This window comes from Cetorhinus maximus, chromosome 20 (genome assembly GCF_964194155.1).
Source record: "Cetorhinus maximus chromosome 20, sCetMax3.hap1.1, whole genome shotgun sequence".
NCBI classification, from domain to species: Eukaryota; Metazoa; Chordata; class Chondrichthyes; order Lamniformes; family Cetorhinidae; genus Cetorhinus; species Cetorhinus maximus.
This window is the reverse complement of record NC_135898.1, coordinates 40,026,491-40,048,301: the sequence shown is the minus strand read 5'-3', so window position 1 is coordinate 40,048,301 and position 21,811 is coordinate 40,026,491. Positions and strand designations below refer to the sequence as shown.

General features: G+C 41.4%; 1 protein-coding gene across 1 annotated transcript in view; it reads right to left on the bottom strand.

The window, feature by feature from the left end:
* The window catches only part of pcdh15b (protocadherin-related 15b), a 1,616,824-nt gene that overhangs the window by 688,905 nt on the left and 906,108 nt on the right, over window positions 1–21,811 (bottom strand). Inside the window, exon 10 of the mRNA XM_078565941.1 lies at window positions 16,655–16,810. Within this exon, the coding sequence (XP_078422067.1) occupies window positions 16,655–16,810 (156 nt within the window). The remainder of the gene's footprint in view (window positions 1–16,654; window positions 16,811–21,811) is intronic.

The window sequence follows — 21,811 nt, the reverse complement described above, 5'->3', positions numbered from 1 at the left end:
TCCTGTTGTTTTGAAATGCCAAATATCCTTGATAATCAGTTCCCAGCCTTGGTTGCTTTGCAGTCACATCTCTGTAACGCCTATTATATCACACCCCATTTATTTCTATTTGTGCCATGAACTCATCTATCTTGTTAAGAATGCTGCACTCATTCAGATAAACAGCTTTTAATTCTGTAATTTTCACCATTTTTCCCTGTTATGATCCTATTTGCTGGTACACTCTTATCTTTGTATGCTCTGTCCCTTCCCGCCACACTCTGGCTCTCATTACCCATATTTCTAACCCTGTATTATTGCCTAGTGCTTCCTCCCTAACTTTCTAAATTTCCCCTCACCTGAACTCTTCCCCCCCACTATTTAAAGCACTCTGTACAGCGCTAGTTATTGGATTTGCCAGGACACTACTCTCACCGTGGTTCAAGTGAAGTCCATCTGAAGGGAACAGTTCCCTCTTTCCCCAGTACTGGTATCAATACACACTGGAAAGGTCTTGTCACAGGAGGCTACAGATATTATTAAGGACCTGCCATGAAAACCTAAGCTTTTTAGGCACTGGTGCTCAGACATGTCGAAAGAACTGATTCCCTGACTGTAGATCCTGTGGTGGGGATTTCGTCTCTTTCGATCTGGATCTGTGTCCAATTCCCCTCTGTCCAGTGAGGGTGGCATGTGGTTGAGGAGGAGGCAGCTCCTGCTGCTGCTCCTCTTGTTCGTCATTAGAGGTGCAAGCAAGAGCTGCATAAGCTGCTCCCAAGCTGTGGTTAAGGCTAGCAACAGGGAAGTGCAGCTGAAGGGAAGCGAAATGCTAGACAGGAAAAGTACCATCCAAGAAGTTGCTAATCACCCTCCAGGCAATGATAGCATTCTGTAAGAAAGAACTGCTGTGAGCTTCAGGCTCTCTTCCAGGTATGTCTGGAGCTCTTCAGTTTCACTGATCAAAGGCTTCCCTGTCAGTTTCACTGAAGAAGCACTCCCCACCCCCCCACCCCGTGCACCTGTTGGTTGATGATTTGCTGACAGCTCAATAGGTTCGATAGCTGTTAAAGCCAGAATAAAGACACACAGTTGCCTCTTTGCTTAATGTAATTACCTTCCCAACATCTCCAAAGGGGTTACCTGCTTACTTTCAAACCCACCCAAGTAAAACCTTGAATAGGATGGAATGATATTGGGATCTCCAGCACAACATCATTTTTAGAGGATTTAATTCACCACAAACACACAAATCTGCCTCCTCTTGCCTGTGAGAATTCACCCCAGAAGGACAGGACACTTGAATCACATGCAGACTGTTTAGCACGCAAAGAATTTATTGACTTTTGCGGATTGGAGGAATTGTATATATTTTATGGTCATGGGAAAATTATTCAGAGAAAGGAGAAAATGGGGATAAGAAAACCACTTGATTCAGGCTTCAGGTTTCAATTGAAGCTTGAAAATTTTGAGATGAAATTACTCCAAAAGTTTAAAATTAAAATTATCGATCACAGACCATGACAGTGGTTATGTGAACCAAAATAACAAATCACTGTCGTCAATTTGCATTATTTCACTCCTCACTAGATCATGGTGGATTAGAAGAAAACCAGTGGCTGGGTACCTCCAGTAATTTTGGTTGCTTTGCTTTGAGACTGTTATTTTATGTTTTTATTAGGAACACAAGGGGTTCCAGCATGGACTATTGGGATACTTCATTCAGCACCTATATTGTAACCCAGTTTCCACTACAACTGCACTCTGCTACTTTTATTTTAACCAGTTATGGATCCATATCGATATCTTACCTTTGGTCCCCACTGATCTTAGTTTATAAATTTTCCTTCCATGCATTAATTTACCAATGGCCTTTTGGAAAGCAAACTTCTATATCATACAAATTGCATAGAATTTACAGCACAGATGCAGGCCAATCAACCCAAAGACCTATGCCAATGTTTATGTTCCAGGTACGCCTCCTCCCACCCTACTGCATCTAGCCCTGTCAGGATATCCTTTATGCCTCACAAAGATATCTAGCTTCCTATACAAAGCATCTATGCTATTCACCTCAACTACACCATGTGGTAGCAAGTTCCACATTCTAAACATTCTCTGGGTAAAGAAGGTTCTCATTGAACTCATTAGTAAATATCTAATATTTATGTACCCTATTCTGGTATCCTCTACATGTCAAAACAACTTCTCCATATTTACCCTTTCAAACCCTTTCAGAATTTTAACTTAGATTATCCAACAGCCTCCTAGAAAAAAGAACCCCAGACTGTTCAGTCTTTCATGCTAACTATAACCTCTCAGTTCTGGTATCACACACTTGTAAATCCTTTTGCACATTCACCAATGCCTCCATATCTCTTTGTACAATGGGTAACAGAGACATGCTCAGTACTCAGAATGTTTCCTTTTATTTGTTCCTGGGATGTGGGTGTCGCTGGTTAGGTCAGCATTTATTGTCCATCCCAACTTGCCATTGTGAAGGTGGTGGTGAGCTGCCTTCTTGAACCGCTGCAGTCCATGTGGTGTAAGTTCACCTACAGTGTTGTGAGGGAGGGACTTCCAGGATTTTGACCCAGTGACGGTGAAGGAATAGCAATATATTTCCAAGTCAGGATGGCGAATGGCTTGGAGGGGAACTTCCAGGTGATGGTGTTCCAATTTGCCTGCTGCCCTTGTCCTTCTAGATGGTAGTGGTCATGGGTTTGGAAGGTGCTGTTTAAAGAGCCTTGGTCAGTTCCTGCAGTGCATCTTGTAGGTGGTACACACTGATGCCACTGTGCGTTGGTGGTAGAAGGAGTGATATTTGTGCATGAGGTGCCAATCAAGTGGGCTGCTTTGTCCTGGATGGTGTCAAGCCTCTTCAGTGTTGTTGGAGCTGCACTCATCCAGGCAAGTGGAAAGTATTCCATCACACTCCTGACTTGTGCCTTGTAGATGGTGGACACGCTTTGATGAGTCAGAAGGTGAGTTAGTTGCCACAGGATTCCTAGCCTCTGACCTGCACTTGTAGCCACAGTATGTATATAGCTAGGCCAATTCAGTTTCTGGTCAATGGTAACCCCAAGGATGTTGATAGTGTGGTCATGTAACATCTTCCCAACTCCCATTAATTCAGGATGTCATTGCCTGAAAAACATCTGAAGTTGTTCAAGCAAGAACACCCCTTCTAAAATCATAAATGTTGTCATTTATTATAGAATTTTCTTATAGTTACCCTTCCATTTTACATTTAATCACTGATTTCATCAGTTTTCTGACTATTGAGGTCAGGCTAGTTGCTTTTAGTTTCCTGGTGCTCTGATGTTGTTCTTCAGTATAGGAACTGTATTTACCTGTTTCCAGTTTGTTAATCAAGTTTTTTAAAATGGCATGCATACTTCACAAATCCTTTTGTCTTTCTACATGTTCAGGGGCATGCTTGTCCACACCAGGGATTCATTGATTTTCAGGCCTGTCAGAGAGATGACAGATTTGACATTCAGTAATGTCAAATTCCAGGAATACAAATGGACAGGGTTGATGTTGGATCATACATTCTTTAATGTCCCCCTTCAGGAGAGAACTTCTGAGGAGAAGTTAGTGAGCGTGCAAACCTTCCACTTTGTTCTGATTAACTCTGCATGTCTCTTTTAAGGGTTCAACTTCCTTACTATCTGTGTCAGTAAGCATTAGAAAATAGAACTTGAACACAGTCTTGGTAGAATGATGGTTCTAACAAAACAAGGGAAGAACACATTCTTTTTTCAGTGAGGAATTTTCCGGAGACTAAGGGCTAGATTTTCCCATCCCGAATCGGGATGGAATGGAGAAAAAAAAACGCTCCACTGGCCTGCATGTCAGTTTGCTGCTTCCAATCCTGACTCTGATGATTTTACAGAGGACAGTGGGCAGACCAGGTTGGGCGGGAAAGCAAAGTCACCTATCTCATCAATTGGGTAGACTGAAGTCAATACAGAGCTCGTTAAGAGCTCACTTTCTGACAGGAGCAGCAACAGGCATACCTAAAAATGAGGTGACAACCTGGTGACACTACAACACAGTACTACTTGTGTGCCAAGCAGCATAAGCAGCAAGTGATAGACAGAGCTAAGTAATTCCACAACCAACAGATCAGATCTAAGCTACATCACAGGACTACTTGCATGCCAAACAGTGGAAGCAACATGCAATAGACAGAACTTAATAATCTCACAACCAATGGATCAGATTTAAGCTCTGCAATCCTGCCACATCCGGTCATGAATGGTGGTGGACAATTAAACAAATCACTGGAGGAGGAGGCTCCACAAATATCCCCATCCTCAATGATGGAGGAGCTCAGCACATTGGTGCAAAAGATAAGGCTGAAGCATTCGCAACAATCTTCAACCGGAAGTGCTGAGCGGATGATCCATCTTGTCCTCCTCCAGAAGTCCCCAGCATCACAGCTGCCAGCCTTCAGCCAATTCGATTCTCTCCACTTGATATCAAAAAATGGCTGAAGGCACTGGATACTGCAAAGGGTATGAACCCTGACAATATTCCGGCAATTGTACTGAAGACTTGTGCTCCAGAACTTGCTGCACCCCCAGCCGAGCTATTCCAGTAAAGCTACAACACTGGCATTGACCTGGCTATGTGGAAAATTGCCCAGTATGTCCTGTCCATAAAAAGCAGGACAAATACAACACGGCCAATTACCACTCCATCAGTTTACTCTTGATCATCAGTAAAATGATGGAAGGAGTCATCAACAGTGCTTTCAAGTGGCACTTCCTTAGCAATAACCTGCTCATTGGCGCTCAGTTTGGGTTCCGCCAGGGTCACTCAGCTCCTGACCTCATTACAGCGTTGGTTCAAACATGGACGAAAGACAGAACTCCAGAGGTGAGGTAAGAGTAACTGCCCTTGACATCAAGACAGCATTTGACTGAGTGTGGCACCAAGGAGCCCTAGCAAAATTTTAGTCAATGGGAATCAGGGGGAAAACGCTCTGCTGATTGGAGTCATACCTAACACAAAGGAAGATGGTTGTGGTTGTTGGAGGTCAATCACCACAGTTCCATGACACCACTGCAGGAGTTCCTCAGTATTGTGTCCTAGGCTCAACCATCTTCAGCTGCTTCATCAATGACCTTCCTTTCATCAGAAGGTCAGAAGTGGGGATGTTTGCTGATGATTGCACAATGTTCAATGCTCCTCAGATACTGAAGTAGCCCATGTCCAAATGCAGCAAGACCTGAACAATATCCAGGCTTGGCTGACAAGTGGCAGGCAATGACCATCTCCAAGAAGAGAGAATCTAACCATCACCCCTTGACATTCAATGGCATTACCATCGCTCAATCCCCCACTATCAACTTCCTGGGGGTTACCATTGACCAGAAACTGAACTGGACTAGCCATATAAAATGCTGTGTCTACAAGAGCAGGTCAGAGGCTAGGAATCCTGTGGCGAGTAACTCACTTCCTGACTCCCTAAAGCCTGTCCACCATCTACAAGGCACAAGTCAGGAGTGTGATGGAATACTCTCCACTTCCCTGGATAAGTGCAGCTCCAACAACACTCAAGAAACTTGGCACCATCCAGGACAAAGCAGCCTGCTTGAATGGCACCCCATCCACAAACATTCAGTACCTCCACCACCGATGTACAGTGGCAGCAGTGTGTACAAGATGTACTGCAGGAATTCATCAAGGCTCCTTAGACAGCACCTTCCAAACCCACAACCGCTACCATCTAGAAGGATAAGGGCAGCAAATACATGGGAACACCACCACCTGGAAGTTCCCCTCCAAACCATTCACCATCCTGACCTGGAAATATATCGCCGTTCCTTCACTGTCACTGGGTTAAAATCCTGGAACTCCCTTCTTAACAGCACTGTGGGTGTACCTACACCACAGAAACTGCAGCGGTTGAAGGCGGCAGCTCACCACCACCTTCTCAAGGGCAAATAGGGATGTGCAATAAATGCTGGTCCAGCCAGCAAAGCCCACATCCCGGAAATGAATAAAAAAAGAGCCTCCTGGGATTTTCATGGGGGCAGGCGGCCATTAAGAGCTCTTTGAAGCTGACCAGCTGCAATCTGGTAGACAGGTGTGGCAGCGCTGAAACAGTTTTATTTATTGCAAAAAAGTGAAAGTTTGGACAAAAATGTACTGAGCAGAATTAACACTTTATTAATCAACCTTCTCTACCCTAATCCTAATTCTCCATTTGCCCTGGCCACTCTGAACACAAAGATCTTGCCTTTTTATAAAATGCCATACACATACACATGCCGATTTGGGCCAGAATGTGGCCCACCTCCCTAGTTTCACGCCTCCATTCCTACAACACTCTGCCACCGCCCCCAACCACCCCAGTGACTAATTGAGCAGAAGACCCATGGATAGGTGATTAAAACCCTGATGCTGTGAAAATTTTGATTCATGGTACCCTGGGGAGTTCACGACCAGGAATTGAACCCACCTCCCAATTCACACCTCCAAGGGGAAAATCCAACTCTAAGGCCCCAATAATTACTGGGGCAGGTGAGTACTTGTGAGTAGCAGGGCAAACAATTTTGGTTGGGCGGATTTGCCTACATGTTGTACAGTTTTAATGTCACAGCATGTATCTTTTATTTGCAGCAGCTTCCTCAGTTGGAAGCCAGCCTGATTAACAGGGTTGGCTCCCTGTTGGGCAGGGAACGCTACAGTTCCTGAAAGCAAGTTGGTTGCTTACTGTGTCACCTCCATTAATACTGGAAGTGGGTGTGGGGTTTGAATTTTTTTTTTTATTCACATATCACACAACTCCGAACTGTTTTGTGGGTTAAAAGTCTAAATGTTAAGTGACTAAATGACTGCAGCAAGAGAAAATTCAGCCCAAAAATAGAACAAAGTCAATTTGCCTTAAAGCCAAACCAGAGACTATCTCTATGCAACCTGATTATCTTCTTGAGACTAAACAAATTGGAGACATGGGCCTACTGTTATGAAGAAGCTTTGGTGCTTCCATCTGAACTACTGCTGCATGTAATCTGTCTAGTTAATAAACTTTCAAAAATATATCACTGATGTAAATCTTCACTGCATGACCAACTGAATGTTACATTTAGACTTTGATACAGAGATAAAGGCATTTACTCTAAGGCAGGCAAACATTTCATTTGATCCTATTCCGAGAATGCAATTTTAAGATTCAACCTACTCACTAACCCGAATGACAGGTTACATTAGATGGCAGAGATGAGATTTAAAGCTGCTATATTTCTGCTCATTGTTCAGCACATACTATAATGGTTTTTAATATTAGAGCTTCCATGAATTATGTTTTCATATAGCTTATATCAACAGTTCTATTAAACTCCAAAACATAATGCAGGGTATCTTCACATTAAATGTCATTCCATGCCCCAAGAATTAACTACAGATTGTTTTAAAAAAGCTTTTACGAAGGCTTCATTATATGTACTCTGGTCCCTACCTTGATTACAGTTTCTTTTAGATTTGCAACTACCATTTTATTCTGACTCAAAGGCAACTAAAGATGTATATAGTTGAGATCATTTTCCACATTTTTCCCGTAGAATTGAATCCATTATTTTGTTCATGCTCAAGCAATTTAACAAGATACAGCATCCTTTTTTCCCACCAAAAGCTGTACTAGATTCCCAAATCATTGTGCAAACAACTTTTTGAGCCCGTGTCTTGTTTTTTTTACACCCAATCTCTACAGCTCCATGCAAATCTGAGTCAGTACCAGATCAGAAGACCACCATCAGCTTTCAATGAGCACTGGCAGTATATGATATATGTCACCCAACTGTATTTCAGTGCTACAAGCAAAATTCAAATTCACAAGCTAATTTAGTCAGATCCTAGTCATATTCAGCTACCACATTTCTATGATTACTGGGTGAAAGGCAAATTGATTTGTTGTTCTCTTCCATTGATTTTGACTGGGAGAGTTGGACAATCTGTTGATTAACCTTTTGTGAAATGGTAGGTGTTCATATAACATAAAAAGTTGCAACTTATTGCAGCACTTTGTGAAATTAATAATATTTGGTTCATATCTCCCTCGTTATTTAAGAAATCTTATAAAGTACCTCTCTGAAACAATCGTTGTAGCAGGACACTTGAAAAAATTCAAGGTAATCAAGCAGAGTCAACATGATTTTATGAAAGGGAAATCATGTTGAACCAATTTATTGGAGCTCTTTAAAGAATATATGCTGTAGATAAATGGGATCTGGTGGATGTACTGTACTTCAATTTCCAGAAGGCATTTGATAAAGTGCCACATCAAAGGTTATTGTGAAAACTAAAAGCTCATGGTACAGGGGATAACAGGGCATGCATAGAAGATTGGTTATCTAACAGGAAACTTAAAGTAGGCATAAATGGGTCATTTTCTGGTTGGCAAGGTGTACCACAGGGATTAGTGCTGGGACCTCAGCTTTTTACCATTTATATAAATGACTTGGATGAAGGAACCAAAGGTATGGTTGCTAAATTTGCTGATGACACAAAGATAGGTAGGAAAGTAAGATGTGAAAAGGACACAAGGAGGCCACAAAGGGATATAGATAGGTTAAGTGAGTTGGCAGAAGTCTGGCAAACGGAGCATAATGTAGGAAAATGTGAAATTGTCCATCTTGGAAGGAAAACATTTTAAATAGTAGCATATTATCTAAATGCGAGGGATTGCAGAGCTCTGAGTTGCAAAGGGGTCTAGGTGTCCTAGTGTATGAATCGCAGGCATGCAGGTACAGCAAGTAATTAGGAAAGCTAATAGAATGTTATCATTTATTGCAAAGGTAGTTGAATACAAAAGTAGGGAGGTTATGTTTCAGTTGTACATGGCACTGGTTAGACCACACGTTGGGTACTGTGCACAGTATTGGTCTCCTCATTTAAGAAAGGATGTAAATGCATCCGAATCAGTTCAGAAAAGGCTTATTAGACTAATACTAGGAATGGGTGGGTTGTCTTATGAGGAAAGGTTGGACAAGTTAGGCTTGTATCTGCTGGAGTTCAGAAGCATAAGAAGCGAATTGATTGAATCATATAAGATCCTGAGGGATCTTGGCAGGGTGGATGTGGAGAGGATGTTTCCTCCTGTGGGAGAATCTGGAACCAGGGTTACTGTTTTAAAATAAGGCATCACTTATTTAAGACAGAGATGAGGAGAAATATTTTCTCTGAGGGTTGAGAGTCTTTGGAATTCTCTTCCTCAAAAGGCAGTGGAAGCAGAGGTAGATATATTCTTGATAAGCAAGGGTGTGAAAGATTAGCTGGGGTAGGCAGGAAACGTGGTGTTGAGGTTACAATCAGGTCAGCCATGATATTATTGAATGGCTGAGCAGACTTGAAGGGCTGAGTGGCCTATTGCTGCTCCTAATTCATATGCTTGTCTGTTTGTTAATATTTCCTGATCTGAAAGACAGTGGACAGCCAAGCAAACAGATGATAGATGGAAGTAAAGTGCAATTGAAAAGAATGAAGATAGATTAAAATAGAAATATACTGTAATAGATAGCACGGTAAATAAAAAAAAATAAATATTGTGCAATTTTGCTGGGTCATTCTATGTGAAGTAATATTAGGGTATAGGTATAACGGATTATGGAATGGTACTGCTGGGGCTAATTCAACACTTATAATAATTACTGCAACTCTTCACCATTTACATAAGATTAAATGTAAATCTAATTGAAGAGTGCCAGCTGACTGGAACACAATTAAGATAATTAGAAGGGATGGTTCATTTGAACACCAAATGGGCCAGAATTGTTCATGGCAACAACCTCATGCTATTTTGTTCAGCCTGAGAAAGATAATAAAATGAACACCAACTTACACCAATATTTGAACATTTAAGTGTGTTTATTATTACATAAATGTTGCTATCCCAAGCACACAGTGATCGTACACACTTCTTGGTGTGATGAGGAGGGGTAAAGATAAGGAAGATCCTAGGTTGGATTCCTCATGTTTGCTAAATTAACTGAGCTTAGCTGCGTTTCAAACAATAACTTCAATGTTCTTGGGTAAAGGAAATGACAATTAGCCAGAGTTCCATTCCTGATTGTGATTCTTGGTACAAAATGTATGGGGTGTGGAGAAAAGTAGAGGTAAGGACACTACTAGGCTTAACTTTGAACTTCTCAGGATTAAACTGGTCCCTGACTCTCATATCTGAAGAAAACCTCTTGGGTGAGGTACTATAAGGCTTCTGTATCCTTAGAACTGTCTACAGTCACTTGGCATTCGAGAACTTGAGTATTGCTGAGAAAAGAGACACGCTGTTGAAGCTTTTCACCTTGCACTCATCAGGACAGATCCACAAGAATACCAAATCTCAAAGGGAACATCATTATATTGCATGAGAAGAGGCTGCTGTTTGGTTGGCAAGTGGATTCTGATTGGTAGATGCATTGCCATGGAGAAAGGGGAATAGTTAACTGCCAAGCTTTGTTTAAATTCAAGCCAGGCAGATTGATTCTAGTTGGTCAAGGCATTGCCATGGGGAATGAACCAGGGAATGGCTGCTCCCCAAGCTTTTGTTTAGTTGAAAAATGTGCAATGCGTAGCCATGTTCTTTCTGTTTGCAAAGGACAGGGCCCTGTGTGTGAATATATGTAGCTTCTAGCATGCATAAGTGAGCCACACTGCAAGCCCAACTACTAATCTTAAATTGGTTGTTAGAGTAATTCTTTGTACAATCAGGATTGTTTAGTAAGTGTTGTCCAAACACAGAATCACATCTAATGTTGAACACTGTGTTCTGAGTCTTGCAGGCATGGGTTTGTGGAGTATGGTCAATATTTGCCTGTTGCAAACAGCTGAACAGACATGCTATTGATACAATCCACCAGTCGTTGGGATGTACGGCCTACATACCTGGCATTACATCAGCATGGGAATTCATATGTCACATTATTCATTTGTGTGGTAGGCAGAACGTCTTTTTGGCTTGAAGGCAGCATTGTGTTAGTTGAGAATACCACTCCTGTTGCTACTGCATAGAAGCAGCATGAAATGGCGAGCTTCACCTGTTACTCAAATTTTTGACATAGACTGGACACTTTTCGGGACCAAAACTGGTGTCCTTAGGCCCATTCATGAATTTGTGCAATACACAACAGCAATGATCTGATTAGGGTAGCCATTATCCCACGGGATAGCTTTTGATGTGCCATTTTTAGCTGTCAAGCTTGCATGGTAAGCAAATGGTTCGGACCCTATTAATGAGGTTGCTGATGAGGTCAATCTTATAGTGGGTAAGAGTCCCAGTACATGTATTGAACAGTGAAGGTGGGCTTGTGTTTGACAGTGGTAGAGAACCTAATGGTAGATTTCTTAACCAGCACATTGAGGGTGCTCATTTCACTGCTCCATTTCAAACATAAATTTGAGAGCTGGATGGAGCCCATTGAGGGGTGCAGGGATATTTTTACATGCAGATGCAGATTCAAATATAGTAAACGTAGCATCTATGTATTGAAAGTATGTAAGGGGTAGGCGGTTAGGGGTTGTACCATTAATGATGCGTTTCTCGTAGAAACCGACAAAGATGTTGGTGAGAGATCAGCCTATAAGGGGATCTCATGCAAAACACCAGCAATTTGGGCATACATGGTGTTGTTAAAACTGAACTCAACTGCATGAGTTGAATTTAAAAGTTCAATCAATAAAGATTCAGACAATGGCATTGCATCCATATTGCTATGATATATTGATGTGGTGCAAATGTCTATGGCTTCCCTGAGTGGTACATTAATGAATAGGCTAGCAATGTTGAACCAGCAGGTGGACATGACATTGCTATCAATATGCAAGTCCTGTATTGTCTTACCCCTTCTACCCATTGCATATTTCCAATACGTAGATGATATCTTTGTTATGTCTGAATCTGCAGTTGCAGGTAAGAATTTCCTTACACACCTTAGTGGACTCCATCATGCACACAAATTCACCTTTGAAATGGAGCAGTCAAATGAGCTCCCTTTCCTTGAGGTGCTAGTTGAAAATTCTGCCAATGGGTTCTCTACTATTGTCTACCACAAGCCTACCTTCACTGGTCAATATGAGTGCTGGGTTTCCTACAGTTCCACGTGCTATAAGATTGGCCTTATCCACAACCTCATAAATAGGGTCTGATCCATTTGCTCACCATGCAAGCTTGATGCCAAAACAGGATGCATGAAAGCTATCCTGCGGGATAATAGCTACCCGAATTAGATCATTACTCGCTGTATATTATGCAAACTCATGAATGGGCCTAAGGTCGCCACTTTCCGTCCTGGAAAGTGCCCAGTCTACCTTAGATTACCCTGGAAGGGTAAAATGTCCCAGAAATTTGAGCAACAGGTGAAGCTAGCCGTATCACACTGTTTCTATGCAATAGCAACAGGAGTGGTATTCTCCACTAACAGGATGCTGCCACCATGCCAAAAAGACATTCTGCCTAACACGCAAATGAGTAATATGGTATAAGAATTTCAGTGCTGGTGTGATGCTAGGTATCTAAGAGCATATGTCCCAATGACTGGCGGATTGTATCAAACAGCACTTCCCTTCAACTGTTCACAACAGGCTAAACACTGACCATACTCAACCAGCTGTGCTTGCAAAACTCAGAACATAGCGCTCAACATTAGATGTGACTCCATGTTGGACATCACTTACTAAACAATCCTGATTGAGCTAAGAATCATGCTAACAACCAATTTAAGATTATCAGTCAGGCTCACAGTGTGGCTCACTTATACATACTAATAGCTACATATATTCACACACAAGGACCTGTCCTTCGCGAATAGAAAGAACATGTTGATGCGTTGCACCTTTCTCAACTAAACAAAAGCTTGGGGGACAGCCATTCCCTGGTTCATTCCCCATGGCAATGCCTTGACCAATCAGATGTGCCTGGCTTGAATTTAAACAAAGCTTAAAAACAAAAAGCTAAAAGCTACTGCGGATGCTGGAAATCCAAAACAAAATAAAAACAGAATTACCTGGAAAAACTCAGCAAGTCTGGCAGCATCGGCGGAGAAGAAATCAGTCAACGTTTCGAGCCCTCATGGCTCTTCGGCAGAACTGGCGAAGAGCCATGAGGGCTCGAAACGTTGACTGATTTCTTCTCCGCCGATGCTGCCAGACTTGCTGAGTTTAAACAAAGCTTGACAGTTAACTGTTCCCTGGTGCATTTTTTGGCTACGCTGCTACCAATCAGAGTCCACTTGTCAGCCAATCAGCACCCTCTTCTAGTGCTGTATAAATTGTTGTTTCCTAATTTGGTATCCTTGTGCATCTGCCTTAACGAACACAAAAAAGTTTCAATAGTCCACTTGTCAGCCAATCAGCACCCTCTTATTTCAGCAGAACTGTCTATCATCATGAGTGAATGCATTCAGGAGACAGGAAGAAATTGTATTCATGGAGTACCTTTCACAAACTCCTGATGTCCCAAAACACCTCAACCTCAATGAAGTGATTGTGAAGGGTCATCTCTGTTGAACTATAGAGAAACGGCAGATTTGAGGGAAATCATAACAATGCTGGAGATGAAGTGACAAGCTGATGGTGTGGATGAGGGGGGCTGTTGGGAGGTCAGGAAATGGGACAAGATCCAGAGAGCGAAACCATTAAGCTTTTCCTAATTCAATGTAAACTTTCTTAATAAAGCTAAGAAATAGCAAACACCGCTATACATTTTGGAATGAAAAGTTTACTACTGTCTTTATTTTGTATTGTTTGAAGAAGAAGGCTGTGTCATATAGCAACTACTTATCAAAGTAGCATTGCAGACTTCACCTGATGACTTCAATCTTTTATACAGCACTCTACTTAAGTTCTTTTGACCTGCACATTGCAAGAGAACAAGTTGACGCAATCAAAATGTTGTTATCCTTAATGAGGTTAGTTTATTTGTACCCATGATTACTGGTTTAACATGGGCACAGATCTGAAGTGGCTATAGAAAATTAAAATGGTTACAGAAAATGATCACATATTTGACAGGTTGAGACAACAAAAGCAAGTAATAATAAAAGAAAGCAGCAGCTGGTTTGTTACTTTAATCCCAGAAAAATCAACTCTTCATTGAATCTAGTATCAGAATGCTCAAATGTTATTTTACACCCAGCCAGTAAACACTTCACCAATATTTAGCTCAAATTGCTGTTAACAGTGGTCATACAATCACCAGAAATGGCCAGCTCCTGTGGTTGTAGATTCTTCTCTGGATGATCAGTTGGGCTCTCTCTCTCTCTCTCCTTCTAAAAGTTAGCTGAATCTTCTTCCTTCGACTACAGGTCTCCAATGTGTTCAACCTTTTATACCATTTTTTCAGGCGATGGGGTTAGTCTTTCATATCGACAAGGTACACTGTCCTATAAGCTCTGTGTCTACTTGAGAATTTGTTCAACTGATTTTCTTGCAACTTCTGAATGGTTAGACTACCCGTATCTTCATCTGAGGGTTCAGTCCCAGACAGTCATTTATCACTATTGTTACTCCCAATTCCAGAGTCAAAATGTTGCTTTTTGTCAGGATAAATGTCTTCAATGTGTCCCTCGGGTGGGTCTTCAGCAAACACCTTTTGCTCATATCTGGCCTTGGGATTGGGAATTTTACATATTTTTGAATTCATTCATGGGATGTGGGCATCACTGGCTAGGCCAGCATTATTGCCCATCCCTAATAGCCCTTGAGAAAATGCTAGTGACCTGCCGTCTTGAATCACTGCAGTCCAGGTGGTGCAAGTACACCCACTGTGCTGTTAGGGAGGGAGTTCCAGGATTTTGACCCAGCAACAGTGAAGGAACAGTGATATATTTCCAAGTCAGGATAGTGCATGGCTTGGAAGGGAACTTCCAGGTGGTGGCATTTGCATGTGCTTGCAGTCCTTGTCCCTCTAGATTGTAGTGGTCGTGAGTTTGGAAGGTAATGTCAAAGTAGCCTTGGTGAGTTGTTGCAGTGCATCTCGCAGATGTTAGACACTGCTGCCTCTGTACGTCGATGATGGAAGCAATGAATGTTTGTGAAGGGGCTGCTAATCAAGTGGGCTGCTTTGTCCTGGATGGTGTCAAGCTTCTTGAGTGTTGTTGGAGCTGCGTTCATCCAGGCAGTGGAGAGTATTCCATCACACTCCTGACTTGTGCCTTGTAGGTGGCCACATTTAATCTTACCCACTAGTTTTGCAAGCACACAACAGAGCTACATGAACTTTGACATTAAAAATGTTTTCACCAGGAAACACAAAAAAAGAAACAATTTGAGCTACCATTCATTTTTTGATACTATCACATCCCTCACCCACCCCTGAGCTATGCTCAACTTTGCCCATTAGGAATCGAACCACAAAAAGACCAAAGGCTAGTTTATTTAGGGATTCTCCCATAACTCCAATGCAATTTTGATGGAAATGCTGTTTATACTGATAAACAAGGTGTTTACTGAAGCTATTCGACCAATCAGGAGAGCCACAACAGCAAGTTCCCACAGCAGCTTTGTTCGTATTAATTCCAGGATGTGGGCATTCATCACCAATTTCTAATTGCCCTTCAGAAGATGGTGGTGGTAAGCCACCTTCTTGAAGACATTTCAATGGTTTGTTAGGCCATTTTAGAAGGCAGTTAAGAGTTAACTACATTGCTGTCAGTCTATAGTCACATGTAGGCCAAACTAGGTAAGGACAGGAGATTTTTTTCCCTAAAGGACGTTATTGAACCAGATGGGTTTTTATGATAATCTGGTAGTTTCATGGTCATCATTACTGATATTAGCTTTTTATTCTGGATTTTATTTAATTGAATTTAAATTTGCTAGTTGCCACAGTGGGATTTGAATTCATATCATTGGATCATTTAGACCTAGCATCTAACCACCAACATAACCTTGTAAGTTCACGCTGAAATCTATAATTCGTAATTTGGATTTCAAATCACCAGGGGAAGGTTCAACCTTTGGGCCTGCAGAATTGATCAGGCTGAAAATTTGACCCCACTTATTCTCCAGTTTTCATGTCTGGGCTATGGGCCAAGTACTGGTAAATGAGATTAGATAGGTAGGTCAGGTGTTTCTCACATGTCAGTGCAGACTTGATAGGCCGAAGGGCCTCTTCTGCACTGTGTGATTCTGTGAAGCAGGTACCATTTTGCCATGTTGCTAACAATGGTGTGTAAATACACCCTGTTTCATTTAGGATTAGGACCATGCCTCATTCAGGAACAAACGGCAATTTAAAGATCTTTAGAATGCTTCTTGAATTTTAGCTTTCAAAAAGTAACTTCAATAATTCATCAATTGTTCACACTTTCGACCACATCACTGCTTTATGTCACAGTTTGTTTCAAGGTCGGAAAATTTAATTTCCAACACAGCAGAAGCATTTTCAATACTTTTCAAGTACTGAGTTAATTTATTTCCAGACAACAAACACAGTATATTCAATCATTACTTGTTTTAGTGGGAGGAATTAATTAGGTTTATAGTTTTGCTTCTTCAAATGGAATAGTAAACTGCTTGATCTAGCCTGATGTAAATACAACTAAACATTCAGACTCTGGAAATGCCTACTCCTACAAATATTAACTTCATGGGCATTTAAACTAATTCAAAAAGCGTATTTTTGAAAAATGTATGGCAGATAATCAATTATCTTTATTCAAACACTGACCTCATTAATTTCCACATGGTATCGTGACTGCTGAAAAGATGGAGAATTATCATTTCGATCCCTTACAATAATTCGCACTTCATGTTTGATGACACTTCCAACTTGCAAGTTCACACAATCGAGCACAACCACAATGGACTGGATATTTGATGGAGGCTATTAATAATGAAATAAAAGGAACATTTCAGAGTCAATATTTTTCCAAGATCTATTCCACTGAAATCAATCCCATTAAAACATTCCAGTTTCGCTGTGTAACAACTAACGAAAAATGTGCAAATAACTACTGATTGAATTTATTCACATGGCATTAAGAATATCTCAGTGCAAAAACCCAGAAGTGGCTGTTTTGATATTATCTGATGGATGTTAAGAAAGCATAGACTTTTTACAATATGCAAAAAAAAAAAACCCTTTTTCAGGATCTCACGAATATTCTGAGGGCTGCAGCATGTTTATTTTAATATTGATTAAACTCATATTATAATTATAATTTGAAACTTTGTAGTTCTCAAAAAAATTTATTCCCTTTGTTGTGGACATATGGTTATTGCTGAAGACTATCTATTAGAGCTGAAGATATTTTATATCTGTCATGAACATTTTTTTTGTTTGACAGTGCGGATCAATGGTCTGTAAAATCAGCTGCTGATTTTTAATTTCCTGTACAAACTTGTGTCCAATCCTTTTACCGCCTCATTATTGTTATTACAATTTTAACTACTTTCACTTTCTAATCTATGGCTATTATGTTAAAGATAGCCTGCCAGTTAAACTGCAGTTAAAATGAACTTTGTGCCAACTCAAACCAGTAAGAACAACTCTTTTGCAAGGGTTTTATAGCTCATGACTTTAGCATGCATGGCAATCTTCTGTATTACAGTACTACCTTTGCATTAACATTCTGGAAAACTGATTCAGAAGGATGAGGAAGCAGCAACATCCTTAGTTTTGAACAACAGGAAGGTAAGTGAAGCTGGTAGGAGCAATGCTCAAATAGTGTGAAATATCAGTTCTAAATACAGCTTCAAACCATTAGATTTATGACGAAAACTGGCCAGGCAGTGATGATTTACTGGCATTCATACTAAATGAATTATGAGACTAAAATGACAAATGAATAATGCAGGAGGGCATGACAGGAGCAGCACCAGACATACTTAAAAATGAGATGCAAACCTGGTGAAGCTACAACACAGGACTGCTTGCGTGCCAAACAGCATAAACAGCAAGCAAGAGACAAAGCTGAATGCCCACCATTACCAGCAAAACAGATCTAAGCTCTGCAGTTCTGTCACATCCAGTTGTGAATAGTGCTGGACAATTAAGCAACTAACTGGTGAACAAGTCTCCACAAATATCCCCATCCTCATTGATGGGGGAGCCCAGCACATCAATGCAAAAGGCATGACTGAAGTGTCTGCAAACATCTTCAGCCAGACGTGCCAAGTGATGATCCATATTTCGGCCTCTTCCTAAGGTCCCCAGCATCACAAATGCCAGTCTTCAACCAATTCGATTCGCTCCACATGATGTCATGAAATGGCTCAAGGCACTGGATACTGCAAAGGCTATGGGCCCTGATAATATTCCAGCAATAGTACTGAAGGCTTGTGCTCCAGAACTGGCTACGCCCCTAGCCAAGCTGTTCTAGAACAGCTACAACACTGCCATCTACCCAACAATGTGGGAAATTGTCCAGGTATGCCTTGTCCGCAAAAAGCTGGACAAAATCAACCCAGCCAACCCCATCAGTCTGCTCGCAACCTTCAGCAAAGTGATGGGAGAGGGTGTCAGCAGTAGTATCAAGCGGCACTTATTCAGAAATAACCTGCTCACTGGTGCTCAGCTTATGTTCCACCATTCAGTTCCTGACCTCATTATAGCCTTGGTCCAAACGCGGGCAAAAGAGTTGAATTGAAGAGGTGAGGTGAGTGTGATTGCCCTTGACATCAAGGTAGCATTTGACCGAGTGTGGCATCAAAGAACTCTAGCCAAACTGGAATTAATGGGAATTGGGGGAAAATTCTCCACTGGTTGGAGTCATAGCTAGCACAAAGGAAGATGGTTGTGGTTATTGGAGGTCAATCATCTCAGTCCCAGGACATCACTGCAGGAGTTCCTCAGCGTAGTGTCCTAGGCCCAGCCATCTTCAGCTGCTTATCAATGACCTTCCCTCCATCATAAGGTCAGAAGTAGGGATATTCACTAATGATTGCATAATGTTCAGCACCATTCGCGACTCCTCAAACACTAAAGTAGTCCGTGTCCATATGCAGCAAGACCTGGACAAAATTCAGGCTTTGGCTGATATGTGGCAAGTTACATTCGCACCACACAATTGCCAGACAATGACCATCTCCAACAAGAGAGAATCCAATCATCTCTTCTGAACACCCAATGGCATTACTATTGCTGAATCCCCCACCATTAACATCCTGGGGGTTACCTAGACCAGGAACTGAACTGAACCATCCATATAAATACTGCGGCTACAAGAGCAGGTCAGAGGCTGGGAATTCTGTGGGGAGTAACTCATCTCCTGACTCCCCACAGTTTTTCCACCATCTACATGGCACAAGACAGGAGTGTGATGGGATACTCCCAATTTGCCTGAATGAGTGCCGCTCCATCAACACTCAAAAGGTTCGACACCATCCAGCACAAAACAGTCTTAATTGGCACCCCATCCACCACCTTCAACATTCAGTTCCTCTGCCACAGATGCACAGTGGCAACAGTGTGTACAATCTTAAAGATGCACTGCAACAACTCACCAAGGCTCCTTTGGCAGCACCTTGCAAACTTTTGACCTCTACCACCTAGAAGGGCAGCAGATGCATGGGAACACCACCACCTGCAAGTTTCCCTCCAAGCCACACACCATTTGGACTTGGAACCATATCGCCATCCCTTCACTGTTGCTGGGTCAAAATTCTGAAACTCCCTTCCTAACAACACTGTGAGCATACCTACACCACATGGACTCCAGCAGTTCAAGACGACAGCTCACCGCCACCTTCTCAAGGGCAATTAGGAATGGGCAATAAATGCTAGCCTAGCCAGTGATGCCCACCTACCATGAAAATAATATAAATAAATAAAGAGCAAAAGGAGTTCATACACATTCGTAATTTAGCCCTGCATCAGAGACGTACAAATTTCTCCCTCCCTTTTCCCTCATGATCCTTGTCCATCCTTGAGCTTGTTGAAGAGGCTGTCCATAGCACTGGGCAATGTGATAGGGGAGATAAAGCAGAATGGTTGTATGATGTAAATTATGCAAAAGAATAAGACATTGATCTTTAAAAAAAATCATGTCATGAATGACACTAGCAAGGGCAAATTTCTTGCTTATCTCTAGTTTCCGTGGAAGGTGATGGTGCTCTCACAATGGTGTCAGTTAGGGAATCCAGGGTTTAACCAAGAAGAAACAATGATATATGTCCAAGTCGGGATGGTGTTCTCAACTCACAGCTGCTCTTATTGTTCTTCAAAGCTGAAATTATAGGGGAAGATGATATTGAGGAGGTTAGGTTGATGAGTTGCTGTTTCTTAGAACAGCATGTTCTGGAGTCAACCTGAGAGCAGGCTATACTAGACCTGGTACTGTGCAACAAGGTAAGAATAATTATTAGCCTCATCGTGAAGGCACCCCTAAGTAGCAGTGATTATAATATGATTGAATTGTACATTCAATTTGAGGGAAAGGAGAGTGAGTCCAAGGCTAGTATTTTAAACTTAAATAAGGGCAATTATGAGGGCATGAAAGCAGAGCTTGCTAAAGTGAACTGGTAAATGAGGTTAAAGGATAGGTCAATAGAGGTGCAGTGGCAGACATTTAAGGGGCTATTTCAGAATACACGGATTAGATACATTCCAATGAGAAAGAAAAATTCCAAGGGGAGGACCCACCATCTGTGGTTAACTAAAAAAGTTAAAGACAGTATCAATCTTAAAGAAAAAGCATATAATTACGCAAAGATGGGTGGCAGGTCAGAAGACTGGACAGAATATAAAGAACATCAAAGAAAGATAAAAAGATGAATAATGAGGTAAAATTAGAGTATGAGAGAAAGCTGATTAGAAATATAAATATGGATAGTAAGAGGTTCTATAGATTGTTAAATAAGAAGCGTTAACAAAGTAAGTGTTGGTCCTGTAGAAAGTGAGTCTGGGAATTAATAAACCAAAGTAAGGAGGTGGCAGATGAATTGAACAGGTATTTCACATTGGTCTTCACTATACAGGATACAAGTAACATCCCTGTTGTAAGCTGTAAGTCAGGAAATGGAAGGGAGGGAGAAACTCAGGAACTATCACCAGGGTAGTGGTATTGAGCAAATTGTTGGAGCTGTGGCTGACCAATCCCTGGATCCTGATGGACTTCATCCCAGGGCCTTAAAAGAAGTGGCTAGTGAGATAGTTGATGCATTGGTTTTAATTTTCCAAAATTCCCTGGATTTAGGGAAGGTGTCATTAGACTGGAAAATAGCAAATGTAATTCCTTCATTCAAAAAGGGAGGGAGACAGAAAGCAGGAAACTACAGACCAGTTAGCTTAACATCTGTCGTAGGGAAAATTTTGGAAGCTATTAGTAGCAGGGCACTTAGAAAAATTCAAGGCAATCAGGCAGAGTCAACATGGTTTTGTGAAAGGGAAATCATGTTTAACCAATTTATTGGGGTTCTTTGAAGGACTCACATGTGCTGTGGATAAAGGGGAACTGGTGGGTGTACTGTACTTAGATTTCCAGAAGGCATTTGATAAGGCGCCACATCAAAGGTTATTATGGAAAATAAAAGCTCATGGAGTACAATGTGAGAAAATGTGAAATTGTCCATTTTGGCACGAAGAATAAAAAAGCATATTATCTAAATGGTGAGTTTTTCTTATTATTCATTCATGGGATGTGGGCGTCACTGGCTAGGCCAGCATTTATTGCCCATCCCTAATTGCCCTTGAGAGGGTGGTAATGGACTGCAGCGGTTCAAGAAGACAGCTCACCAAAAAAAAATTAAGATCTAAATGTGTTAGAAGCAGTTTATAGAAGGTTTACTAGACCAATACCAGGAAAGGGTGGGTTGTCTTATGAGAAGGATTAGACATGTTAGGCTTGTATCCACTGGGGTTTTGAAGAGTAAGAGGTGTAAGAGA